The sequence below is a fragment of the Colletotrichum lupini genome, chromosome 1 (assembly GCF_023278565.1).
Source record: "Colletotrichum lupini chromosome 1, complete sequence".
Taxonomy (NCBI): domain Eukaryota; kingdom Fungi; phylum Ascomycota; class Sordariomycetes; order Glomerellales; family Glomerellaceae; genus Colletotrichum; species Colletotrichum lupini.
Window position 1 is genome coordinate 6,024,234 of NC_064672.1, and position 27,113 is coordinate 6,051,346.

General features: G+C 44.8%; 7 protein-coding genes and 2 non-coding genes across 9 annotated transcripts; 4 read left to right on the forward strand and 5 right to left on the reverse strand.

Moving 5' to 3' along the window:
- CLUP02_01795 (OPT family small oligopeptide transporter) lies at positions 1-2,564 on the forward strand (the record flags this gene model as incomplete). The annotated part of the gene is made up of 4 exons (XM_049280832.1): positions 1-270; positions 327-2,244; positions 2,301-2,425; positions 2,481-2,564. 4 exons carry the CDS (start codon positions 1-3, stop codon positions 2,562-2,564), a joined length of 2,397 nt encoding a protein of 798 aa, XP_049136789.1.
- A 788-nt stretch (positions 2,565-3,352) lies between these two features.
- On the forward strand, positions 3,353-7,309 carry CLUP02_01796 (uncharacterized protein; the record flags this gene model as incomplete). The annotated part of the gene is made up of 11 exons (XM_049280833.1): positions 3,353-4,299; positions 4,608-4,656; positions 5,088-5,247; positions 5,460-5,478; positions 5,574-5,665; positions 5,744-5,889; positions 6,203-6,218; positions 6,286-6,475; positions 6,543-6,909; positions 6,979-7,022; positions 7,084-7,309. 11 exons carry the CDS (start codon positions 3,353-3,355, stop codon positions 7,307-7,309), a joined length of 2,256 nt encoding a protein of 751 aa, XP_049136790.1.
- On the reverse strand, positions 5,412-5,558 carry CLUP02_tRNA022. Its single transcript has one exon. It is a non-coding gene; the product is annotated as a tRNA-Ile (tRNA).
- Positions 7,310-8,759: 1,450 nt separating the features above from the next.
- CLUP02_01797 (uncharacterized protein) lies at positions 8,760-9,181 on the forward strand (the record flags this gene model as incomplete). The annotated part of the gene is made up of 2 exons (XM_049280834.1): positions 8,760-8,989; positions 9,070-9,181. 2 exons carry the CDS (start codon positions 8,760-8,762, stop codon positions 9,179-9,181), a joined length of 342 nt encoding a protein of 113 aa, XP_049136791.1.
- Positions 9,182-13,430: 4,249 nt separating this feature from the next.
- Positions 13,431-13,508, reverse strand: CLUP02_tRNA021. Its single transcript has one exon. It is a non-coding gene; the product is annotated as a tRNA-OTHER (tRNA).
- A 2,874-nt stretch (positions 13,509-16,382) lies between these two features.
- CLUP02_01798 (uncharacterized protein) lies at positions 16,383-17,063 on the reverse strand (the record flags this gene model as incomplete). Its single annotated transcript, XM_049280835.1, has 1 exon — positions 16,383-17,063. One exon carries the CDS (start codon positions 17,061-17,063, stop codon positions 16,383-16,385), a length of 681 nt encoding a protein of 226 aa, XP_049136792.1.
- Positions 17,064-18,831: 1,768 nt separating this feature from the next.
- Positions 18,832-20,341, forward strand: CLUP02_01799 (uncharacterized protein; the record flags this gene model as incomplete). The annotated part of the gene is made up of 3 exons (XM_049280836.1): positions 18,832-19,252; positions 19,313-19,524; positions 19,586-20,341. The coding sequence occupies 3 exons, from the start codon at positions 18,832-18,834 to the stop codon at positions 20,339-20,341; spliced, it is 1,389 nt and encodes a 462-aa protein (XP_049136793.1).
- A 1,493-nt stretch (positions 20,342-21,834) lies between these two features.
- On the reverse strand, positions 21,835-23,148 carry CLUP02_01800 (dioxygenase; the record flags this gene model as incomplete). Its single annotated transcript, XM_049280837.1, has 5 exons — positions 21,835-22,014; positions 22,070-22,150; positions 22,210-22,322; positions 22,381-22,619; positions 22,673-23,148. 5 exons carry the CDS (start codon positions 23,146-23,148, stop codon positions 21,835-21,837), a joined length of 1,089 nt encoding a protein of 362 aa, XP_049136794.1.
- A 622-nt stretch (positions 23,149-23,770) lies between these two features.
- Positions 23,771-25,628, reverse strand: CLUP02_01801 (CoA-transferase family III; the record flags this gene model as incomplete). The annotated part of the gene is made up of 4 exons (XM_049280838.1): positions 23,771-24,319; positions 24,372-24,866; positions 24,916-25,214; positions 25,274-25,628. The coding sequence occupies 4 exons, from the start codon at positions 25,626-25,628 to the stop codon at positions 23,771-23,773; spliced, it is 1,698 nt and encodes a 565-aa protein (XP_049136795.1).
- Between the last annotated feature and the right edge of the window lie 1,485 nt (positions 25,629-27,113).

The window sequence follows — 27,113 nt, forward strand, 5'->3', positions numbered from 1 at the left end:
ATGGCCTTCAGCAAGCGGAGGGGCAAGGTCGGAGAGCGGCCCATCGTGGTCGACGCCGTCTCGACCGGCGTCGATGCCAACGGTCTCGAGACCGTCAACCCCGAAGCCGAACTCAAGAAGTTCAAGAAGATTCACAAGTGGGATCCCTTTTTGGACATTGACAAGCTCGATGCCGCCGACGCCGCCGTCCAGTCTGGTGACTACGAGAAGGAGGCTGCCGTTGAGGCTGCTCTCCACGAGGACTCTCCCTACCCCGAGGTCCGCGCTTCGGTGAGTTTGTTCAACGTCCCGAGTCGAGCAACGGGCGTCATGACTAACAAGCTCAGGTTCAACCTTTTGACGATACCGAGCTGCCCATCAACACTATCCGCGCCTGGTCGATTGGTGCCCTCATGTGCACAATCATCGCCGCCTGCAACATTCTCCTCGGTCTCCGTCGCTCACCCATCATCATCACCTCCACCGTGGTGCAATTGATCTCCTACCCCCTCGGCTGCTTCTGCGCCAAGGTCATCCCGGAGATGAAGTTCAACCTCTTCGGTCACGAGCTCAACACCAACCCCGGTCCCTTCAACGTCAAGGAGCACACCATCATCACCATGATGACTGCTGCCGGTGCCACCGCCAGTTACGCCATTGATATTCTCCTCGCCCAGGAGATCTTCTACAAGCAATACTTTGGCTGGGGCTTCCAGATTCTGCTCATTATCTCGACCCAGGCCATGGGTCTTGGTATCGCCGGTATCCTGCGTCGCTACCTCGTCTGGCCCGCCGCCATGGTCTGGCCCGCGACCCTCATCACCACCACCGTCATGCACTCACTTCACGACCACTCATCCTCAGATCCCGCCCTTACCAACGGCTGGAGGATCGGTCGCTACAAGTTCTTCCTCATTGTGGCTGCCGCTACCTTTGTCTATGAGTGGATTCCTGAAGTGTTTGCTCAGTTCCTGCAGATCTTTACATTTGTCTGCTGGATCGCCCCCAACAACGTTGTCGTCAACCAGGTCTTTGGTGGTCAGACTGGTCTCGGTCTTATCCCCATCTCCTTTGACTGGAGTACCATTTCCGGTTTCTTGCTCTCTCCCCTGCAGACCCCGGCTTTCGCCATCGCCAACGTCGGTGCCGGTATCATCATCATGATGCTTGGCTGCATCGGTCTTGCTTGGGGCGGCCCCGAGTTCTACCGCTACCTCCCCATCAGCGCCAACTCCAACTTTGACCACTTTGCTCAGCCGTACAACACCAGTCGTATCTTGACTCCCGAGTTCACCTTCAACGAGACTGCCTACAAGGAGTACTCTCCTCTCATCTTGGGTCCTGCCTTCTCCCTGTCTTACGGCATGGGTTTCGCTGGTCTCATCAGCACCCTCGTTCACGTCGGTCTCTTCTACGGCCGCGACATCATCGACCGCACCAAGTCTGCCTCCAACGAAGAGGCTGATATTCACCTCAAGCTCATGCGCCGCTACAAGGAGGCTCCCGAGTGGTGGTTCGCGACCATGTTCGCTGTCAGCTTCGCCTTTGGTATGATCGCATCCCAGGTCTGGAACACTCACTTGACCTGGTGGGCCTACATCATTTGCATCATCATTGGTGCCTTCTTCATTCTTCCCGTCGGTATCATCCAGGCTGTCACCAACCAGCAGACCGGTCTCAACGTCATCACTGAGATGATTGTTGGTTACATGACGCCCGGCCGCCCCGTCGCCATGATGCTGTTCAAGTCTTGGGGTTACATGCTCTGCTACAACGGTCTCCAGTACGTGTCTGACATGAAGGTCGGCCACTACATGAAGATTCCTCCTCGCACCATGTTCGCTGCCCAGACCTTCGCCGTCGTTTGGCTGTCCCTTGTCCAGATTGCCTCTTACAACTTCCTCCGTGGTAACATTGACGGCGTCTGCACTTCCCATCAGGCCCAGGGTCTCACCTGCCCCAACGCTCGTACTTTCTACAATGCCAGTGTCATCTGGGGTGTCATCGGTCCCCGCCGCATGTTCGGTGCCGGCCAGCTGTACTCTTGGGTCAACTACTTCTGGCTCATCGGTGCCATCTGCCCCGTCATCCAGTTCTTCCTCGCTCGCCGCTACCCTCGCAGCATGCTCCGCTACGTCTTCTTCCCCGCTATCTTCGGTGCCGCTGGTATGATCCCTCCTGCCACCACCTGGTGGTTGGGCCAGTGGGTTATTGTTGGTCTCATCTTCAACTGGTGGGTTCGCAACCGCTTCTTCGGCTGGTGGAGTAAGTCTTTCCCCTGTGGAGTTCGTTCTCATGTCACTCACTAACCTGCTTCGCAGCCCGCTACAACTACGTTCTGTCTGGAGCCCTCGATATCGGCACCGCTCTTTGCATCGTCATCTCCGGACTTGCTCTGGGTCTTTCAAACACTGAGTTCCCCGAATGGTGGGGGAACACTATCGCGGTATTTCAGTCCCACTTTTATTCTAAATTGTCCAATCAGCTAACTGGTGATATAGAACAACAACCTGGACGCAAACGGCGCCGCTGTCACGAAGATCCTACCCGACGATGGATCCACCATTGGACCTACCCACTGGTAGTTTGGTAGGAAGCATATATGCGGGTGGAAGCATTGTGTTATGTACATACATTATGAGAACTATGTCGATTGAAGCTACAGTGATGCCTTGTAGCCTATTTTAATATACATTGTTACCAATGATAATCCATGATCGGTAGACTTCTATCATGCTGTAGATGAACATCTCCCGCAGAATCGGGCGGAGGCTTGTTGGATTCTCCCTGAGATATACACTGACTCTGAGTCGCAAACTCTCAAGTTGGACGGCCGCCACGAGTGACGACTGGGCGTAACCATTCAACGCATTGACCTGTCCCCTGGTTTTTCTCATTCTGTGATAACACCTGCGCTTTTCCAATGCCTCCAATTATAGAGAAAGCTGTAAGAAACATTATGCGGAGAGGTAGTTGTTTAATGTCAGCTGCTTAGGTCTGCATCAGTCTGGTCACTCCGGTCCTCGGTGGCGGCTATGAGATCATCGCAGCGATGGCCTTCGGCAACGAGGAGCAGAGAAGTTCCCGGCTCTTCATAATCTAGTGATAGGCTTGTTCATTCACCAAAAGCAGAAAACGAGTAAAGCTGGGCGAGAATGAAGTTGTGAAGCTGAGCCAGTGTGTCGACCTAGTTTCTGTCACAACTCACACGTGACGCGGGGTGTGTTCCATCATCATTACGTTTTATTGCACTTTTCGCCATATCCTCCGTTCTTATACTCAGCCGTAAGAATGCGGGGTACTCACAAAGGTTAACGTGGTCCAGCTTACCAACAACGCTTTCTCATAATAGCGACGGCTATTCACAATCAGTATGGAAAATCCAAGAGACGGCCGACCAAGCACAGTTATCGAAATCGCTCCTGATGGCGACCTCCTTCTGTTGGTTGGGCCAGACGAGACAAGAATGCGCGTTCATTGTATGTCATTGATGGCAGTATCGAAACCATTCTCCGTCATGCTCGGCCCAGACTGGAAGGAAGGCCGTGATAGGCACGATCAGGGTAAAGCTTCGGAACTATTGCTACCTGAAGACAATGTTGCTGCATTGAAAATCATCTGTTCCGTCATTCATCATAAGAATAGTGAGGTACCTCGAACTCTCGCTGTTGGCGATGTCCTCGCAGTCGCTGTCGCCGCGGACAAGTATGATTGTGGCAATGCTCTCAGATTTGCCGCCGAAAGCTGGCTTCGACCTTCTGGGAAATCAGCTAGCAATCTTATGCTTCTCACTGCCGCAGCATATCTCTTGCAGAGTGCGCAAGCTTTCAAGGAGATCACGAGAGCATTGATACTTGACCATGATGGTCCTTATCTCGATCTCTATTGGAAAGATGCCGAATCTCTCATGACATGGAGGATCTTCAGTAAGTATCATGAAGATCTTTCGAACCTACAACTAACAAGTAGCCGGGCAGGTCTGCTAGAAGAGCAGAGAGGGCTCGCAAGGCTGAGGCTAGCAGAAATACTTACTGCCGGGGTGAACGATGCGACTGGGCTGTGCGTTCACAAGTGCGGGTGGACGAGCAAATATGCATATGCATACATGAAGCTGTTGCAAAAGGAAGACCTTTGGCCAGCACGCCTATCTCATACTTCTATCACTAAGGCACTGGAGTTAGCACACAGGATGCCTGACCCGATCCCTGAGGAATCAAGCACTTCATGTGTTTATGAGTACAAACACACTGCTCCAGCCTACAGGCGAAACCGCAGCTCGAGTCTGGACACCTTTCAAAAAGGTATCGGACTTTGCCTACGGTGCGTTCGCTCAGGCAGCATAAGTTCTAGTTGTTACGAGCCCTCCCATAGCTACATATAGTAAAACCGAGCGTTGGAGACAAGTAGTGTTATGTTCAGATGATGGGACCCTCTCTATTGATATCTCTGGCTTAGCCACGAGAACTTCACCAATTTAGTTTGAAATGTAGCGTGCTGGGCAGGCAGAAAAGTACATTTTTTCATTGATGACTCATACTCTGTATTTATTTATGGCCTTGGTGTGATACGCGAGTCCCAAGTAAACCCATGATAATCCACTAGGAACATCTGACTTAATGGTGTCTGAGAAAACACGTCATGATGGCCGAGAGCGATGGTTGGGAGCTTGTCGTGATCGTGAGTAGCTTCTCAAATTGGTCCTTGAATAGGTCCCGAAGACCACTTCCCAGCTGAGGAATAACTCATTCTCGCCCTCTTCTGTGGTATTTTTGAAGCTAAAAGATGACGGACCGTCTTACGTATACTAGTATATGGCTTCTCGAACGACTCGCTTGATCCCGGGGTGGGAAAGAAGTGTCAGTAGGAAGAAGACCGCCGGCAAAGCCCGACAAGTAGCCACCCCATCGCTTCATAACCTATACTATACATTATACATAATCGATAAGGCCAGAAGAGTTGGGCCATCCGAGATAAGGTGTAAATAAGAATAATTTACCCAGTCAACTTTCCCTTAGCTCTATATCGAGGCATGAAATTTAATAAGCTTACGTGGACCACTGGGTGCTCCTATTATTATAGCCATGCTGGCGTCTGCACACGCCAAACAGGGCTGGCCAGGCGTGGGCCAATATGTGGCAGACATCATGTTGGACGGCCACATATGTCTAGTTGAAAAGGGTTGCCAGAGAACGTCTCTATCACCTTCTGGTCACGTGGGAAGGCGCATTCAGAAAATTCAGGAAGCTAGGCAGGCGCGAGGGTTTTATGGTGGGGGGTTTGGAAGCTGACTGATTGGACGTTTGGCAGAGGGTAGGCAGTTCTACTCACAGGAAGAGAATCCCTTAAGACTCAGTCGTTTCACGTCACGAGCCGTTTGGGTGGCCAAAAATAACTCTGATAAATAGAAAGGATAAAAACAAAACAAAAGTGAATGGACATGGTGGGAATCGAACCCACGCTTCCTCTCATTGTCTGCTCAGAACCTCATTACCGCAAGCGGTGTATAGTTTGAAAGAAGTGAGCGAGCTCGACTCCTCTAAGCATATAACGGAGACGCTCTACCACTGAGCCACACGTCCGTCTGTTTTTGTTAGAATGGAAGGCGCATTAGAAACTCAAGTACTGCCCAGCGCAAATTCCATCGCAGAAATTTACCTCGACACGGACCGTATTATTGCGGGTTATGGTGTGTACCTACTCATAATTGCGCCCCATTCCGGTATTTTGATTAGTATAAGTTAAGTTAAGATCTTTTCTGGAATAGGCGTGTACTTTCAAGAATCTCCTCTTTGGAAAAAGAGATATTTGAATGAGGTCAAATGGAGGGAAGGAACTGTCCGCAGTACTGCTCTACCTGATCAACCTTACAAATCGAGCAAGGTCGAGGAAATCATGCACTCGAGCTCACTTGTGCTATTTTTTTTAGATACAGCCTTTACTGTTTAAATATTGACTGCACCGACAAAGACCGAGTGAAGGTTTTCCGAAGCCATGATAAAATTGTGCTGACATACACCAAGAGGCACTAAGCACTTATAAGTAAGTAATACTCAGAGTCTGATCGTGGAGTCTTGGGCTGTGCCAATTAGTTTCCTCCTTCTGCATACGTACGCATTTCGATAAACGATCAGTGAGCATCGTACTGGCCGAAAGGCTTTGCCCTACTGACGTGTATAATTACGCTGATCAGTGCTTTGGATGACCCTACTTCGTGTAGTGATAGGTTCCATTACACACCAGTAAGTCGACAGAGAAGACATTTCCGAACGAGCAGTCAGCTCTTTTGTGTATCAAATTCTGTAACAGAGGCTCGTTTGCAGTATCACGATCGACTCCGTGCTACATATTCTCGATTGCGGAACCTATACGGAAACTTTGAGAGCGTGTTCCATCACGCGAGCTTACTTCCGCCAGTCGACCGCCACGAAAGGATCGCTTCAACAAGCCCTCATTCGCCAAATCGACCGCCAGACCGCTGGCCGCTAAAACGATATTAGTTCACAACGCTATAATTACGACTTCTTTGCGCCAGATATCCACTACTGAAGGCTCACTTCGACAAGCTCTCCTCCAGCGTCAATTGTGCTCGATTTCTTACGCATGCTTGCCGCGAAAAAAATACTTTCACTACCTTCTTTCACCATCTCCTTTCATGGGAAGCCAACCTCGCCGCAGAAAGAGCTTCTTTTTGTCATTGTCAGGGTTATTCCCTGCAGAAGAGCTCTTTCGACACGCTCTCTGCCGGCAGGCCCCTGGCCGCCACGGAAATCTCGCTTCGACAAGTCCCTAAGCCCACCAGAGCGTTGGTTCAGACCGCTGACTGATGAGACAGGGCGTCTCAGCACACCGACTCCCACTTTCTCATGCCAGAAACTCGCCGCGGAAGGATCTCGAAAATCCAACTTCCGCCAGATCTCTTCTAGGGCAACCGTACGGGTCGAACGAAGGTCCTGCCCACTGTGACTGTCCCCAATTGCTGCGTACTTGCGGTCAACATAGATCCTCAATTTTCCCTGCCTTTATGACTCTTTGACAAACGGCAAGTGCCTCGACAAACAGAAACGTATCAAAATTTCCGTCAGTACGACAAACGTGGTGGCCGAGTACCTCCACTTCCTCCAGCCACTTCGACGGCAAACCCCTCGGCCATTTCGACGGCAAGCTCCTCCTCGGCCACTTCGACGGCAAGCTACCTCCTCCAGTCAACTCGATGCAAATGACCTTATTCTACCGCTTCAATGGGCAAGAGCCAAGTCCCGCAAGCGTGATTGAGAAAGCAGCATACTATGGGCAAGTCTCCCAGCGAACATATACACCTCCCTTGCTTTGACGTGGACAGGAACGCACGGGTTTTCGTCGTTTGCCGAAGAATTTGGGCATTCGAAATGATACAAGTGGGAGGATCAGGATACGATTCGGAGAGGACCAGGACAATGGGATTATTGAGTTTTAGCACGGCAGTTACAGCGGAAACTATGCCAAATTTTGGGTAATTGGTATGGCACCTCTGGACAAGGAATCTTACTGAACCCGACAGCCGTACGAAATCACCAACTCACCCTAGTCCGCTGCCCTTTCTACCCACAATCGAGGCACTGCTGGTGTTGGATTACTGACGGCAGAGGAGGGAATCCGGAAAGTGGCCCGGGCTCGTGCCCTTTCCACTCACTTGCACGAAACAGAGAAATCGTGGGCTCTACCTGACAACTTCCTCCCGATTATTGACCTTTGTACTGGCCGAAAGGCATTACCCGATGTGCTTGCCAACACTCCCCTCTCCCTCACATAGCTGGCAGGGCTACAACACCGGTAAGTGACCACAGTGCGTTCTTCCTCATACTCTAACAAATCATCCAAGGCAATTCAGCTTCATCTCTCACACAAACGGTATCCAGACTCTCGTATCTTCCCGTTTCTTGAGATCTGCAGTCACGCTTGCCACGGGCCCCTGGCAAATCCGCCTCCACCCCAGTCTGACAGAAACCGGGATATCTCAACTTTCAGCAACCGATCAAAAGCTGGCGAAGGTGACACTGCCCACTGCAACTGTGTTTCCTACTACTTGATGAGTACATGGAGCGAAGCGTTGCTGCCATTGAGAACCCTACCCCAAGCGGAACTTGTGCCTCGAGCGACTCGTGATGCGCAGTCGAGGCTACGCTCAATTCACGATGCAGCTTCCTGCAGCTGAAGGCGAAGATGCCACCAGTCCTGAAGAGACAGGGTTGTTGGCAGCTGTCACAGAAACTCCACACCATTTCCGTCCTTTGCCCAAGTTGTCACATTTGCCTGGCAAGGTCGCCCGTGGCGAATACATTCTGGCACGCCCATGCCTGGTACATGATTGAGAACGTCGGTCGAGGTCTTTCGGCAAGTCTCAACGAGGGATCATGGAGTAGGTCACATTTCCTTTCCTATTGGCAATTGGATAGCTAACCGATACCGAGGTTCAGGTCCCAGCAAGACAACAGAGACGACCAATGATACCCTCGCAATGGAGTACAGACTGTCACAAGACCACCACCGATGACAACAAAGGCCCTTTCTATGGAACACTGCTTTGGCCCCGTCTTTGGTAGTACACAGTCTAGCGTCGCGTCACCATGTTGGCATTTACGATGTCGAGTCGTCGACCTGAGCAGAAATGCCGCCCCAAAATAGGCCAGAGATTCGGCGCCGTCGTGATTGGTGAGGCATCCCAAACAATGCGACTACCTTCATTGCATCACTTAATTCTAGAGGCGTTGAAATCCAGACTTTCCCTAAGAAGAGGACATCGGATGACACCTGCTTTTACACAGGAAATCGTGGGCCACGGCGATCGAGCCACATCCCTGGACAATTGGGGCGAGGCTGCTGAAGGGCGGCATGATGCCGACCGAACCAGATACAATCGCTCACGATACTGGAAAAGCTCGAGAATGGTGCAGTCAAGACAAAAGGAGCAGGCCGAGAGCCCAAGACTCACGAACCTAGACATGCTCTGTCTGAGATTGGAGATGCCGACCTCGTCAGTTCAACTCTCATCGGAGAGCCCCAGAGAGCCCTGTATCAAAATATAGCCGTCGCTGATGAAGCATCTCATGCCAGAGAACTGAAGACTCCGGACAACACGGCTCCCGAACAGCTATTACCTCAGGGACCTCAACCAGAAGATCCACTTGGTGCAACAAATCAACCAACAGTATCATGGGTGCCTTGATGAAGGAGCGTAATTTTTACATGGCTTCGGCCTCGTCTCTCGGAACTTGAAGCGCGTATCTGCAGTCGGTCTACAGCCGACTGAATGGGCCACAAGAGTGTCTACAGCAACTTCGTCGAATTGTGATCGCTTTCCATTGGAGCTTACGACAATTTTCGGTTGTCCTTAGGCAGGAAAGACGGCACGGAACGCCTTCATCTCTGCCATATCTTCTTCCCGGTGTCGCAATCTCAGGCACGACAACGAGAAGAAGATACGCAAGCCAGTCAAGATTCCTTATCTTCTCGATGTCAACTACCCCTGCGACGATGCAGCAGACAGAGTGTACTCAGCGCAGATGTTTACTATCTAATCAAACATACTTGGATCACCAGTTAGTGGTACTGTCCAAAGTGAGACGTCTAGAAGTATAGCCACAATTTCTAGTAGTAAAAAGCTAGATCTTAGTAAAATATATAAATAGTAGTAATAGTTAAATGCGAAGTAGACGGCCTAAGGTGGGCGTCTGAAACTAAGTTCTAATAATAAGCTAACGGGTTTTAATTACGTCTAGGGCGATGATATTCTGCCACTAGCTGCCGCTATTCTGCTACTAAGTATAGCTACGGCCGCTACACGACCGCCGGTCTCGGGTATATATATAAGCTAGGCTCTGCGTAGTTAGTATTTAAATAGGTTAGGCTAATCAGAGGCCGTTAATTAACTTATAGTTAATTAAATTATTTTAGTAAAAAGTATGGCAATCGATAAATTGGCCTAATTAACTACTCAATTAACTGCCCAATTAACTACCTAATTAACTACCTAATTAACTACCTAATTAACTATTAATTACTTTATATAGCCCATAGCCCGTAATTTAGCGACTTCCTCTACTTTAGCCTCGTCCTCTACTTTAGCCTCGTACTTATTAATAAGTTTATTTATTTTACTTTTTATTATAGGATTAATATCGTAAGTATAATCCTCGTTAGCTAGATCCTATAGTACGTTTAACTACGTAAAATTACTAATTAATTAAAATCGCAACTTTATAAGCGTTAGTAATTAAAGAGCCCCTATAAGATTAATTATATTGCCGTTAATTATATTAATTACCTCGTTAATAATAGCCCGCTAATACCCCCGCTATATCTTTATACTAAGCTCGTATATATTAAAATCGTATATAATCTCGAGGCCTTATCAAGTAGAAGTAGCCTTACTTAGCGCTAGAAATACTATTAATAGTAGTAGCGCTAGTACGAGTACTATTTTTATACGTTTAGTAGCTTTTTTATACTTAAACATAGAGGGCTCTTATTTAGAAAAAGTACTTAGATTAACCGCTAGCTTTTTTAACTTAAGTACCCTAGTACCCGTTATAATTATTATGATACCCGCTATAAAGCCCTATAGGTAACCTTTACTTCGGACTTATAGGGGATTAAGTAGGGGGGTAAAAGTACTATTATTAATAATAAGCTCTAAGCGTTACTAAAACTAATATAAGTAGATCTTTTTTAGTAATATTAAGGTACCGTCCTTAGTATATTACTAAAGGATGTAATAATAAAGTAGCTTATAAGTAGTTCGAATTAAGTAGGGTACGCACTCTCTTAATAGCTTCTTATATAAACCTAAATTTAGTTATTTACTTAGCGTACGGAGTTCTTATAAGAGGTACCTAAGGGTATCGTAATATATATATATACGGACCTTTTTTTAAAATAATCCCGTAATAGTACTTAATACCTTAGCCTAGCGACGGGTTTAATAAGTATTAATTATAGCCGCTTAACCTATTTAAAAAATAACTAATTTATTAAATACGGCTTTAAAGTCGCCCGTATAGTAATAAATTCGTACTTTAATACTTATATATAAGGATTCGATAATTAACGTAATTACGTAACTAAAATACCTAACTCGGTTAACCTAAGTAAGTACGATTTTTTTATACTACGGCTTAAGCTAAGTATTAATAATATAATTAACTACTACCGTAGGGTACTTAATAATCTTAAATTTAAATAATTAGTCGTAGTATATAGCTATTAATTCGCTATAAAAAAGATTACCCTAATCTATAAGGAATTATTAAAAGCGAGGGTTATGTATAACGACGCTAGTCTCGTCCCTCGTAGCTAGGCCGAAGTAGCGCCGGGTCTTAGCTAGTACGTTAAAGTTAACGTATTAGTAGTAAAGTACGTATAGTACTACTTTAAATTAAGTATTATTATTAAGGGCGTTAAGTAAAGTAGTCTCGCGATCTATATACGTAACTTATAGAAAGGGAATTTTATAGGCCTAGAGTAATACTAATAGCTAGTTAATAGCCTAACGGTAGTTAGCTTCCTTCTTACTAAATAAAAAATAGCTCGTAACTTAAAAAATATAACTATCGTTCGTAGCTCTATAGATATTAAATAGTAATATATTAAATCAATTAGTTTTATATATAGAATCTATTAATAGAACATCCGGATATTATTAAAATAGGGAAATCGTAATAATAAGTATAGTAAATAAACTTATAATATAGCCTGCGTTGTTGCGTTAAAAATAGTACTAATACTTCGTAAAATCGCGTAATTAGTTAAATAACTACTTAATAAGAGATCTACTACCTAATTCGTTACGGTAGTAAGTAGTTAATATATTAAGTATATCGTAGTTAACGATATTGCTATAATCGCTACTTTCTAATTAGAGGCTTAAAAAGATTTAGATAGGTCGAATACTCTTATTTTATTAGTTAACGATTTAGTCCTTTTTATTATATAATAGCGCGCGGTAATAACGCGTAAAAGCGTTAATATTATTAAATAAGTAGTTATAATAGTTACGGAAGGCGCTAACGACGGGATAGAAGAGCTAATTACCGCTCGAAAGGCTAGTAGCGATCTACTAATAGTAGTCTATAAATAAGGTTAAAGATCTATAACGCTTATTTAAATAGGTTAATTTTATAAAGCGTTACTATTTTCGATCGTAACGCGGGCTATGAGTATAATAATAAATAATAGTAATTAGCGCCCTAGCGGAGGGTTTATATTAAATAATTTAAACCGTAAAGCTAGCTTTATAAATAGCCTCGTTAAGTACTACTCTAGCCTTAGGTAGGCTAGAGAAGCACTAGCCGTAAAGTGAGTAGTCGTACTCTACGTAACTATAATTATCGTAATTAATAATATATTAATAAATAAAAAGATCGTTAACTTCGTAATTATTCTCTTTTTATAGTATATTAATATTAAAAATAGCTTTAATTAGTAGTAGCGGTAGTAGTAGTGATAGTAAGGTTAATAAAGTAGTAGTTATAGGTAGGTAAGTAGGTAGGTAGGTAAGTGGGTAGGTAAGTGGGTAGGTAAGTAGGTAGGTATAGGCAGCTGGGCTCCGTGGTCGGAGGCAGGAGCGGCCGCAGCCACACTTGGTGGCGGGATATCGGCAGGTGCTGGCAGAATATCATCGCCCTACGTCTATAATAGCGTGCTGGGGAACATGAGGACGCGTCGCTGACGTTGGTTGTTTTCGCCTATTGTGAATGTTTCGTTTGCAATATATGCTAGCTGCTTAGTGGACAGCGATGGTTTCAGCGATAGGAAGATACCAGGTGGGCTACTAAGATGCACGAGGTGCCGCAAGAACGGTCAGTGAGACGTTACGTTGCTCAAGAAAAGGTAATCAATGATGCACCGATGGGTTGTCTGATCATCGTTATCCAGGAAAATGGCACACTTGGTAGTCTTACGAGCTTCATGCGTGGCAGGAGTGACTTGTGTGGACACCAAGATGAGGGCGATGTTTAGTGACTCAGCTGAAGGACTCAGCCGCGAAAGATGATTCGGTTTTTTTTGATTTCATAGTTGGACTTACCTTGGCATTTCACTTTACGGGGATGTTTTTTGGAGAGCATTAAGAATGAAACAAACAATATTCTTCTGCAAAAGAGAACTCTATAACAATAAACTTAAAATATTAAACGTTGCTTCTTCTTCACAGGCCCTTCGAAGTCCTCCTCCTCGGCCTTAACCTCGATCTTCTCCTCAGCGCTTATACCCATTCAAATTAATTAAATAAATAAGTTAAATAAACAGTTAAATATAAGAATTTCAGTAAGTTAAATAATTAAATATCGTAAGGCCTTATATTTAACGTATTTAATTAAATATAAGGTCGCCCGGAAAAAAGAAAATCCGGGGCCGGGCTAATTAAAAATTAATATTCTTAACTATACCCTATAGAAGTTTATAATTAAGAATATAAATACCTAGAGCGGGATTCGAACCTGCGACTCCTTATTTATCATTATAAGTTCGGTATTATACTACTTAACTAAATAGATTATTAGTAATTATTATAAAAAAAAAAAAAGCCTAAGTATTATAGAGCCTTAAATTTAATATCTTACTATATTTAAAAATCTAAAAAACCTCTAGTACCCCCTTTTTTTAATATTAATAAAACTAACGAAGTTACGTACTACTATTTCTAACCCTTTACGATTATTATAATTATTATTAATATTAATTAAATTATATATTAATCGATTTGCTATATTATAATTAATTAATTAATAATAAGTTATGCGATCTTTAGTACTTAGCTACTATTTTAGATTACTTCGTAGTTATAGACCTTAATTAATACTAGCCTCGTATTATTAACTAATTTTAATAATTACGATAGCCTCTTCGCCCTTTTAAAAATAATTTAAAAAGGTAGGACTTTTATTAATAATAATTTAATATTATAAAAAGATATAAAATTAAGGAAGTTATAGATTTACTTAGAGGGGGTCTTTACTTAAGAGATTTATAATAAAAATATTCGAGACAAATTTTTCTAGTTTTATTATTATTATAACAAAATAGGTATTATTACTTATTTTAAAATAGTAGCTATAAGCTTAGTAATAGCTTATTTAAAGTTAAAATACTAAATAATAGATCTAAGCTCTAGCCAGTTATTATATTTATTAAAATCTTCTAAGTATAACTTTATATTAAAGAGACGGAAACTTACTTTTAGTATTATTACGAAGGGCTAAGTAATAAGAATTAAGGAATTAGTAATCGGGTATATTATTAATAGTAATAGCCTATTTATAACTTTTTATAATCCTTACCTCCGGGCCCTCCTCTATTAATTAGATTGTAGTATTATTAACGAACTTTTATTATTATATAAAAATATAAAAAAGGAGCTAAGTAGGATTTTTATTAAGAAAAAAGATATAATTAGGGTAAAAATCCGGAGGTTAATAACGAAAGTTTATTTATTATTTAATTTATAGACCTCGCTAATATAAAATACTATTATTACCGTTTTTATTTACTTTTTAAACTATACTAAGTAATAGATATAATATTTTATTATTTTACGACGATAGTATAGTACTTATAATAGGGCTAATATTACTTAGATTATAAAATCGGTAATAGACGACTAGGAATTAGGTAACTAAGTTAAAGTAGTTATTTACGATAATACTTTAAATAATAATACTTACCTAGGTTATTTATATCCTATATTATTTTATATTTATACTTGAGAAGATATTCTTAACTAGAGGATAAAGTATTACGGTTATATTCTTAACCTTATTAATAGGGCCTTTTTATTTAATAATAATAAAGAGGTATTTAAATAAGAATTAAATATATTAATTAATACTGAGTAATTTTAAAAAGATTTTAATTTTTAATATATAAAGGGCCTTATTAATAAGCTTTAGAACGTTATTAAATTTATTTACTTATTATTTTAACGATATAAGGCCTTCCTTAAGGTTAGTAATAAGACTAACGAGAATAATATATTTACTTTTTTTAAGGAGTCGTCATAAGAGCTTATATTAATACTTAATAACGATATAAAATAGAATTCGATATACTTTATAATATAGCGCTTTTTATAAAAGAGAAAGTAGATTTATACTTTTTTAATAATTAGTCGAGCTTATAAAGATCTAAAGTAACGGATCCTTATTAAGGACGTTTTTAATAATAACGATTAATAGCTACTAACTAAGCTAAAAATAGTACTTAAGCTACTTTATTTTTAAATAATAAAATATTAGGGCTAGGGTAAAGGAGACGGTTATAGCTATTTATAAAAAGTAATAATAAGTCTCGAGTACTTTATTAACTATCTCGAGGAGTAAAAAAAGTTATATAATAAATTTTTTAAAAAAGAGATAGATCTTATAGCTTTTTAAATCGTAGCGTTATAATTATAATTAACGTAAGTAATATTACTTTATTAGCAGTTAGCTCGTTATTAATTTATATCTTAACTTCTTTTTTAACCTCTAACTTTAAATAGTATTTTTTATTATATTTAATTCAAATATATACTTAGGGAGCGGGTAGAGCTACTTCTTAGTAATAATTTTAACTTGCGAGGATATTTTTAATTATTAGTTATTAATACTTAGTAGGTCTTTAATAAGTATTATATTAAGTTAAGTAACTCTTTACTCTATACTATAGTAATTATTTTTTACCCTAAGTAAGGATTAAAATAGTTAGAAAAGAGGTAAAATATGCCTAAGTAAAGCTATTAACTATTTAATATAAAAAAGGGACTTTATAATTATTAATAAAGATAGTATATAAACGAGATAATAAGTCTTCCTCTTCCTTATTATCTAAGTCCTCTTTTTTTATTACGATAATTATAAGCTACTTTTAATACTCTTATAATTTTAAAAAAATATTATAAAAGATTTATAATATTAGTAATAGTTAATATCTTGAATAATAAACGTAGTAATTAACTATGCGCCTAAGCTTAATTAATATTACTTATAAATTATCCCTTAGCTAGTCCTTAACTTAATTTAATAATAAATTAATTATTAACTAACCTATTTAACGTTAAATAAGCTTATACTTAATATTTTTACGATCTTTATAATAATAATAAACTATAAGAAAATATTTAGCCTTGCGAAGTTAATTTTAACTTTATAGCGATTATTAATAAGATCCTCTATACTAAAAGAGGTCTAATATCTTAAGAACTAGTTTTATAGCGGTATTATAAAAGTAAAAAGTTAAGTTTTTAATTAAAAAAGCTAATCGAGGTAAAGTCTATAAGTTAGTACTATAAGGACTTTTGCGATAGCTTTATTTAATTCCCGATTAAGAAATTAGTTAAATCTATTAATTAATTATTAAATAATTAAATATAGCGCGAGAAATGAGCTAAATAATCAAATACGAACCTTATATTTGATTTGTTTATATGGGTATAAGCGCTGCTTCTCCTCCTCTGCCTCCTCCGCCTCCACCTTCACCCCGCCAGTCTCTATGTCTACATCCTCATCTGCTTCTCTAAAGAAGCTACACGGAGATGCAGAATGTTCTTTCTTGATGCCGTGACTGCCATCATTCGCGGCTGTTTTGCCAGACATGGTCACCACCCTGCCACTCTTCCATAACAAAAGCCAGACCTGGTGTTGTTCACGCGCCGTGTTTCCCCTGGTCCCTGCGATGCCCTTCGAGATGTACTGCGGGGTTTTCGGCAATGTGAATTCCGGTAGAGCTGGGAGGTCCAGCTGAGGCTTGGTGCCGAAGGCCTTCGGGCTCATCTTCCCGACGACGTTGATGTCGCCAATGATAACGAGACCGCATCGCTGCCTCGTCAGGAGGATGTTGAGTTGGGACCATTTCTTTGTGAACCCGGGACCAGGATCTATGGCCTTGGTGCCCATCACAACAAAAATAATGTCGTTTTCCCGGCCCTGGTAACCATCAATGGTCGATGCGGGACTCATCGTGGCGAGTTCGGGGCAGTGCTTCTGCGTCAATTTGTTCAAGAGTTCCACGTTCGACCTGTAAGGCGATAAAATTACCATCTTCGAAGCGTCAATGGACTTCTCCTTGTTCGTCATGGTACAAAAGTAGAGTAGCAAAAGATATTTTACCAAAGAGGATATACGAACTGAATAGGTATGTGTAATCAATGTCTCTATGTTTAGTATCTTCATGTCTGGTACCTCTGTGCCTGGGATCTCTGTGCGTCATGGCTCTGTCCTTCTATATATTTTCCCGTAGCGTATTCTACTGTGTATAATACGTAAACCATGACGTAATCTTGGGGTGGCGGCGGCAAAGACGATCTGTCCTTACTATGTGTCAAGGTAGTTAGCATCCGGAAGACGCTCTATTGTCGATAGCGTGCAGAGATGACCTGAGTGCGACACCCTCCAGACAGGTAGGGTTCCGCCTGGCATTACTAGATCAACTTGAAAGAAAAAAAAAGAGCAAAAAAAGAACGGGTATCTCTTGCTGAATGTCGCTGGCCACGGTGCATTATTCATGCCACCATCAGTTACCGCGGAACAATCCGTCGCTGGATAAGATACATTCATCGTGCGTCGGGTCCATCCAGAAGCCATCCTCCTCGATTACCCTCAGAGGGGGACAGTTTGTGCCTTGATGGCATCGGGTCATGCACTCACGCAGAAACCTCTAAAAATTTGATACCTAGTCACTGGCTCGGAAATACAGAGGCTGGCTAGATTTCGCAATAAACTTCTTAGTGATGAGGATAATCTTTCAGTCGTCTTGCCGAAACCTGGCCCCCGAGATTGGTTAGCATTACAACCATACATGTACTTAGGAAACCGTCAACCACACCCTGGTGATTGCGACCGTGAGAAATCGTCGACTTCGCCCGTGGAAAACATGTTTTGCGACCGTCAAGTTGCGAGTCGACGAGGCGCGATTACATAAGTGCACTCGCCAGCAGCTAACAGTGGCACATAGTCAAAATAAGGTAGCCGGGCGTGCCGGGCTCATAGTAGAACACGAGTAAGCATTCAGAGCAAACAGTGCCCGCAGCTTATCATCGCTTTTACCACCAGGTCCGCACCGTAGACTCACGTGATTATAGGTTGTTCCTCACTACCTCAGGTGAGGTATGTTAGGGATTTAGAATTGTGCGGGAGATGGAGTAATTAGTAGGGTGGATAGAAGGGCAAGGCGGAGAAGGTGCGGTCTTATGTGCCGGAGGTGGTGAGGTTCCGGCTCAGGTTCCCTGTGGCCTCGACGGGCAGCACGCCGACGCTGGCGCTCAAGTGCGTGAGGTACGTAGTCTTCTCAGAGCACCAAGCTTTTTGCTCAGGGGGCTAATGTGGGTACGACCAAGGCCTCTGATTCGTCCCGTGTCCCGCTAGTCAAAATAAGGTATTGTGGGACCATGTCGGAAAAAGCCCACTCGACCACTTCACCTTACCCAGCTGGACTTCGCCTCGAGTCTTTCTTTTCCTCTTGATCTCTCCAACGCACACCGGTTACCGAAATTTTCGATCGCTTCCACGTCGTCAAGTTCGGGTCTAAGGGTATCTACAAAATTGTGAAGCTAACAGTCTACAGATATCGGATTCCTTCGTTTTTTGCCAAACCGGAGTCAGAGGATTTAGACGTTAGTCCTCGACTACGACTAAGCCCTGGCAATAGTTTTCTCTGAGAAACGAGGTGAACTCAAAGGGGTTCGTATCGGTACGACCAAGGCGGGGATCTGGTTAGGATAGTAGGTGGTGAAGTCGGAGGGGCACAGCGAGAAATACAGAGAAGTATTTGGTCTTGCGCCATCAGTAAGTCCCCCCTTCGTGGAATGCGTGGGCACATTTCTGACAATTTAGCTGCGAAGGAAACATGGCGAATGAGGACAGAGAGACCGAGAAATGGAAAGCCAAGTTTACGCCATTATTGCACGCATACTTGAGCCGAAAAAATCCCAGGACGCGACCTACCATCGAACAACTTGACAAACTCGAGTCGTTCCTGACGTCCGAAACAGAGCATGTTCAGCACTCTCATTACCTCGGAGATCTGGAACAGAAGCTACCTCTCATCAAAAAGATTTACGAGTCATTGCCGCAACCCAATCATCACAAGAATCTCGATACAGCTCGTTTTTGGAGCGGCCTTTGGGCTCTAGAGGTTCACTCTTTAAAGGACATTGAAGCAAGGTTTGAAGCAATCCGGTCCGAGAAGCGCAAGGTGCGAAAGCTTCAAGAGTACCTTAAAGCTCTTGACGATGCAGCAGCCAAATATCCAAAATTGCTCAGAATGTGTATGATCTTCTCACTCCAATTTGATCCACAAAAACTGATTAGATTCTCAGTCACAAAAGGGAAAGACCAGGAGAAGGATTCCGGCGGGGCACAGCTTGGTGAAGGGACGCCGGGCGACACTGCATCAACTGCGACAAGAAAACGCCCAGCTTCAACGTCTGAACCGTCGGCGACGCCGCAGAAAATACCCAAGAAGACGGCCAAGGAGACGCCCCAGAAGACGCCCCAGAAGACCCCCAAGAATACGCGCAACAAAGCAAAATCTGCCGAAGTGAGTATTGAATGTGACACAGGACTAGGTGCGAGCCATCACTGACTTTATTTCATTGCAGGCACTCAAGCGCGACAACGAACGATGTATTGTCACAAATATGGAAACACCTCAAGTCTGCCATATCATTCCCTTTGGTTTGTTGAACTGCGAAGAAGCGTTGTGGCCCTTGCTTGATGCAATGCAAGCCTGGTTTGGCAAGGAAGCAGTGATCAAAGCTCAGAGAATCCTGTGCGAAGAAGACGACGATAACATCATTGATGAGCCGGCCAACATGGTCTGCCTAAATCCCCACCTGCATAAGTGGTGGGCAGACGGCAGGTTCATGCTTAAGCCAAGAGGACCACCATACAAGGAGCCTGTGGGAGACGACGGCGTTGCGACGGACCTCAAGACTGCCAATCAGGCGAATCCTCGTCACTCTATGAGCACACGTCGCGCAGAAAAACAGCCGGCCGAGAGATTCCGATGGTGTCAGGAAATGACTTTTCATTGGCTTCGAAAGACAGGTTTCCACATGCCGGATCGTGCCGACTTCAACTGCAATCCCCGTGACGCGTTCCAGCCCATAGATCACAAGACACTTGGGGCAACGAGATTAGAGCCTTGGGAACTTGTGGTCGACGGACAGCTTATCAAGGTCTACGCCGATCGCGAAGCCGACCTGCCCAGCTACGATCTGTTGCAACTGCAGGCCAACCTTCTCACGGCATTCTCGCTCACAGCTGCCGCAGACCCGAAGCTTTACGAGTCTGACGACGAGGATATGGATGCGTTTTCTTATCAAAAGCAAAAGAAACGCCTACTAAAAGAATAATATTATAAATAATTAAAAGAGGTCCCCTGCGCCATTCATAGTCTACGAATTATACATAGTAGAATACTTTATGAAAAAGTAGTAAAAGGACAGAGGTAAAAAGTACAAGGACACTAAGCGCAGAGATACTAAGGGCAGAGCTGCTAAGGACAGAGATGCTAAGGATAGATTTAATAAGAATAGAGATATTAAGGATAGTAGATATATTAATTAATGCTATGTATATTATTATAAGAGGCAATACCTTAGATAACTTAGCCCCAACCCCTTCTACTTTGAGCTAGCTAGCTATATAGGCTTAACTTACTTATACTATATACGATTATATATACCTATTTACTCCTCGATAACGATAATCTTTCGCTCAATATAGTTTAAGATCTTGAAAGGTAAAGGGCTATATAGTTTATTATATTATCTAAGCTATAGTACTATCTATTTAATTTTTGTAATTCATAATAATTTAGTAATTTTCGGATTTATGATTATATAAGTATAATAAAAAAAGGTATAATATTCGATTTATTAAGAAATTAAAGTTCGAAGATTTAAATATAGCTTATAAAAGCTTGAAACTATTTGATTTATATATATTAAATTTATAATCATAAAGGCATTTTTTATAGATATATATATATTTTATATAGTTAATAAAATCTATTATTTAAGAAGCTTTTTTTATACAGGCCCGGACTAATTTATTAACTCCTTAAGAAGAGGAAAAGAAGTAAAGTAGTTAATCTTGCGTTTAAGATTAGGAACGAAGTAGGTACGTAACTTGATAGTAGCGATAAGTTAAGCTTGCTGCCACATGTATCCCATTGAGCACGAGTTAACGTCGGTACACCATTCATCAGAGTAATAAGTAGCTAGCAGTAAGATGATACAGCCCTATTCCCGCCATTCCCATCACACACGAATTCAAGAAGGACGTTAAATAAGAGAAAATATGGGGGCATGTATCCGAAGTTATTGTGCGCTTAATGGGACAGTTGTCCTAGAGCAGCGACTGCGTTGAAACGGTCAACATCCACTTGGCATCATGGAAATTGTTGATAATGTTATCCCCCTCGGCAAGATGTCTCCTTGCTGCCCCACGTTTATATAGTGGCTCCATAAAGGAGATGATACAGCTTTGAGATCAATGAACTGAGGCTCATAGCTCGGCGCAGCATTGGTAGTATCCGACAAGCTATCAAGAGCGGTGCAAGTACTGCCAGGAAAGGCCACCCATGATGCGGCAACTTGAGGCAAAAGAATTCCACCAGGAACTGCTTACGGCGGACTCGGCGTAAGGCATCCGAAGATCGTCCTCAGCGATTGCAGTCTCCGCAGTCCTCTAATTCTAGCTGATCGCTTAATGAGTTGAACACAACGGTTGGATTGCCGATCCCCACGAATGCGGAGCAGACTTCAGCAAAGGCATTTTCCCTGGTATTTATGCTTCAGCCTGCCATAACAATTAATGAACAAGATACAGTCTCCTCTCCAGCTTACTCGGCAGCCAACTTGATGTTGTACTCGAGCTCCTTGGCAGCCTTGGGGTCCCCTTTTCTCTCAACAAACTTCACAGTCAGACCATCCTTCACCGCAAACACAGAGTCGTCATCCAAGTACTTTGAGTCCTCGTCAAAGATTTGTGTTGTTACCGACTTGAAGCCTTCTGATTTGACCTGGAGAGTTGTTAGTACCCGCGTTGGGATGTGCGCATTCGAGCTGGTCACTTACGATGAGATGAATGTGAGCAGGTCTGAAGTGGTGGCGGTGAAGTAGGTCCAAAAGCTTTCCAGCGGGGCCATCACCCGGTACCTGAGAGGTGTGGTCAATAACCAAGAACAACTTCATCAATACATCCCGAGAAGACTCACTGGGTAGGGCGTGGGTCGCAGGCAGTAAAATCCATAACGTCCCTCCGCATCCGTCTTGAAGACTCCGCGGAGGTTGTGCTCGGGCTGATCGGCATCTTGCTGCTCGTACAGACCTGTGGCGGAACATCAGACGACATGTGCAAAAAGCTTAGCCTGATCTTCAAAACTTACCGTTTGTGGATGCTTGCCAGACATCGACTGAAGCATTCGCCAACGGTTTTCCGGTGTTGGAGCACGTCACTTGGCCGTACATGAAAGCAAGCTCGCCGTCCTCGGGGCACTTCACGGCGATTGTGCTGCCGTTGGGGCGGACAGGGGTGTCGGCCCGCCAGAAGGGGCCGAGAATGGCTGTTGCTGTGCCGGGTTGGCCGTTCTTTGTGGCCACTCTGTTGGTGATATCGTCGACGAGCCTGACAGTCTCATTAGCCTCACTGCAATTTGCATCGTTCATCATGAAACTCACGATTCGAGTCCGAGAACATCGCAAAGCAGCTGGCCCTCGTTGCGTCGGTCATTTGACATTTGGCCCGCCCAGTTAATCATGTTGACACCCATCATCCACTCATCTGTCGTAAGATCGACCTCGCGAGCAAAGTCATGGATGTGCTGGATGAATGAAGTGAGAATCTCACGGAGTCTGGGGTTCGTCTCCGATCCCATGGAGGCGATGACCTGCTTGGTGAAGTCCTGGCCGAGGCCTTGGTACTGGCCGTCTCCGTTCTGTAATGAGCCCATGGTGAAGAGACGTAAATGTGTGTTGTATGATGAGTTTCTGGTTAACTCTAGGGAGTATCGCTGATGATGTAGATAATGCTTTTCTCGGTGAGACGACGTGATCTTGAAAGATGAGCTAACTTCAACTACCCCGACTGCCAAAAGCGTCCCGCAGTTCGATGGAGGATACTTATTCCCAATCACAGCGCGTGCATTACCCGCCATTGCTTTGTAATTGCACGTGCGCTGTTACTGGGCGGGTACCACCGGCGCTGGGCTTCTACGCTCCCGGAAACCGCCCCCCGGGTCCGGGAAACACACGCAACTCTCTTTTCGGGTACGGGGGAGAGATCCGACGCGAGGGGTGTGTCTGCCGAGACTCACAAACATACTCATAGAACAAAGAACATGCCATGTTTGAACTCATTATGCACCTATTCCGGTCGGCTTGCCCCGGGGACCCCGCAGTTTGATGGCTCCAGGCTTCGTTTTGGCGGAGTCACGCGCGCGGGAAGGATCATTGGCTTCGGCTTCGGGCTGTGAGATGTGACTCTGCTGTACCCCTAAATCCGTGCGGATTTACTCCAATGATACGATGGTCATCATATCTATCATTCAGTAATATCTCGTGATAGTAGACGTGAGATGAGTGTTCACAGCCGCTCACGATGTGTACGCGAAGCCCAACTTCACAGTCTTAAAGCGCTGGATCCATGGGCCAGTTCGCGTGGTTCAGCTTTGTAACGAGCGTACTACGAACAGCTTGAGAGTTTGGGGCAACTTTGATGGTCACTGAAACTCATTATTCAAAAGTCTAGATGAGGTTTTATTCTATTTTGACATTGATTCACGCCTTCTTAACCCCATTTGTCTGCGCAACAATGCGGTGATCCTCCTCTGGGCCAAAATCCCAGCTCGCCTCATCTGAGCCGTTCGGCCTGCTAGCCCTCTTGAACCCAATCTCAACGCCCTCAATCTCAACCACGGGGCTCACAGCCTCAACCTCTGCCTTGTAGCGCCTCGCGTACCACTTCTCGCGAACGTTGGGTGAGCTGAACAGTTCTGGCGCATACCCCTTCATTGCCTTGAGCGCCGTGCCAGAAATCTGATCGACGCTGTGACTGTGCCGCAACGCAAGGAAATCGTCGCCCGCGAGCTTGCGCAGTTTCTCCTGGACGTCCTCTGGGTATTTTCCGGCCTTGATAAGAAGGAGATCATACTGCAACAGCGATGCCTTGCCGTGCCATGAACCACCCTTCGTCGCTCTGTTATAGAGACCCGTGAGAGCGGCGATGGCGCCCATGCATCCCGTTCCGTAGTCGGAAATGGGGAACGGAGGGACGACGGGCTCGTCAAGCCCCATGAACTGACCCTGCGCCCACGCCACGCCACTCACCTATAACCCAGTCAGCGATTTGCAGTCTCAAAATAAAAATGTGTTGACTTACACAATCGGCAATTTGCTGCCAGCCGGGCCGCTGGCACCACTCCCCTTGGTATCCAAAGCAGTTTTCATTCACGTACACGAACCCCTTTCCGCGCTCCTTGGCCAGCTTTGTGAGGGCAGTAGCACCGTACCCCAGCTTCTCTAGGGCACCAGGGCGGTAGCCATCCAGCACAACATCCGCCTCGGCCAGCAGCGCCTCAAAGTGCTTTCTCCCCTCCTCAGTCTTGAGGTCGAGATCCGCGGCATGCTTGCCCATGTTGCCATCTACTTGGAAGAACGGGACATCGCTTAGGTTCGGGCTGGTAATCTTCAGAACGTCTGCGCCGTACTCTGCGAGGATGCGTCCTATGACGGGCCCTGCGATGATGCGGCACAGCTCGAGCACCTTGATACCCGACAGTACCCGCTTGTCAGATGTAGTCGGCAAAGGTGATGGTGGTGTTGAAGTCTCAAGATTGTCCACGCTCCACGGAGGAAGTGCGGTGTTAGTTTTGCCCTGTAAGCTGATCAGCAGTGATATCGCAAACTCAACAAGCGAGACTTACATGAGGCGTCTTGATAAAATCCTCATGCTTGAGAACAGGCACTCCAGCTTGGCGCTTATCGGCGTTCATCCGCTCAAGTTCATCGACCGAAAATTGCTTCACATGAGACTCTATCGCCTCAACAATAGCACTATGATCTTTCAAGTCTGGCCTAAATGGCTCGAGACCGATCATGCCAAGCGTTGTCGATGCTTCAAGAGAGCCATGAATGTGGTAGTACTCACCCGGCTGCTTTGTCTCATACAAATTCGCCGACATGCGGCGATAAGGATCTGACTGTGCCTGAAGCAAATCCGTATCTAAGGGCACAAGTCAGAAAACTTCATGTTGCTTTCAAAATTGCAACAACATAACTCACCTTTTAAAAACTGCTTCACTTCTTTATCGAGTTTGCCATATCCTCCAACAGTTGCCAAATACGCCTGAATCAGGAACGCGGTGCTTTTCTCCAAGCTCACAGACACCTTCTTGCCGGAGGCGACGCCATCCTTGGTGGCTGCAAGGGCCCCTGCTACACCACCTTCAATAGCCTTCAGAGCTGAGGCCAACTCCGTTTCTCTGAAAGGAATCGGGAAATAGGGCAAGTCGCGGGTCGCCGAAAACTGCACAGCCTTTGAGATCTTTTCTGCCTCTGCTGGTATCTGGACGGAACTCAGGACGAGATCCAAGATTTGTTTCGTCTCAGCGACGGATGAGTATTTTGAGTCCGCCATTGTTGCTCGCTTGCTATTGTGAAAACAAGGCCGTTCGAAACGATTCTCAGTTGGCTCGCGCGTACAAGGCCTGGATTGAGTAAAGAGTAATCCAGAGAGTACAGCGTAACCAAACCGTTGAAACTACTGTTGATTGTGTGCAGCTATCAGAGTTACGATAATCGTCAATTACGAAAAAAGGATCATTATTTCTTCCGACTTTCAGCTCTGCGATTGCGCATCGTGCCCATATCCGCTCTGCAGTTCCCGTAGCTCTCGATCTGACTCCCCGATCCGATTCGGCGATTCGCGAGAGGTCGGAAGCAGCTGCGTTACAGCAGTGGACAACGAAACGTCGGACCCGCATCGGGAATCGGGCGGAAGGGTACATGTGTGCTGTCCCAGTGTCCAGCAGTAGCAACTCTAGAACCACTTCCAACAGACCCGGCTCCCGATGGATTCGGAAATGGGCGCAGCTACTGCGGGTCTAGCTTGAGGGGCTGGCAACTTAGGTGGCGCTTCCTGGGGCCGCGCTCAGGCTTGGGACAATGAAATGGAACCGTTTCCTCTCGGTCTTGGGGCGATCGTCGGATAAGGGCATCGGTGGGCTCGAGGTCATGTCGGGTAAGGGACAAGCTTTGAGTGTTTTATTGGTTAAAGATAGGTGCGTTTGACATTACAGTTTAATTGAAATGGTGTCCTCGGAAGGTGGCACTTATGCTAGTCGCTGCTGGCTTTTAGTCAGTTGTTTCCAAGCCAGTTTCACTGTCATATTTCTATGCTGGCCCTCTCTCGGTGTTACCAGCAGTGCCTTCCTTGCAGAGCTGACGTGGTAACGCAACGGTGGAGGGTAGTAACGATGATCCAGTCCGCATTGGATATCAATTGCATCGTCTTCGAGTCTTTCGAGTGAAGGCATGAGTTGAATAATGGCTCAAAATGCCGTCGGACTTGTAAGCGGTGGATATGTCGCGTGGGTTGACGGAATGGATGCGGGACACTGTTGGATGCCGAGCCAAGCGGTCGACGATCCAACCCAACAACCCGTTTCTTCAAGCAACCAACCACAGCCAATGGTAGTTACTGCAGAAGTAAGACCCCGACCATTATTGGCTACGCCACCGTGGGATTGACGACTCTTGAGTTCTGACTTGTTCCCCATTTCTCTTTGAACCTCCAAAAACCTCGGCATCCTTTGAGGCGCGGGATGGTTGAACTGCGCCGCAGCGGGCAGCAAAATCTGGGGAAACATTTGTGAGCTAGGGCCCCCTTGGAAAAGTGCTCCCCCGCAAAAGAAGCGAGAGAGCGCGCGCGCAAGCAAAGGGGGAAAGGGAAAGCCAAGAGCTCTGCCCCGGACCATCCTTTGCCTCAGTTGGCCGCCGCCGCCGTAGTCCTGTCTGGCCCCCCAGCCCCGAGGTTCAACGTCTCCTATCTTGCCACGCACTCGTCTCTAGTTGAATTGAGACAGCTTTGAGGCTGTCACTTTTTTCATATCGTATCTTCAAT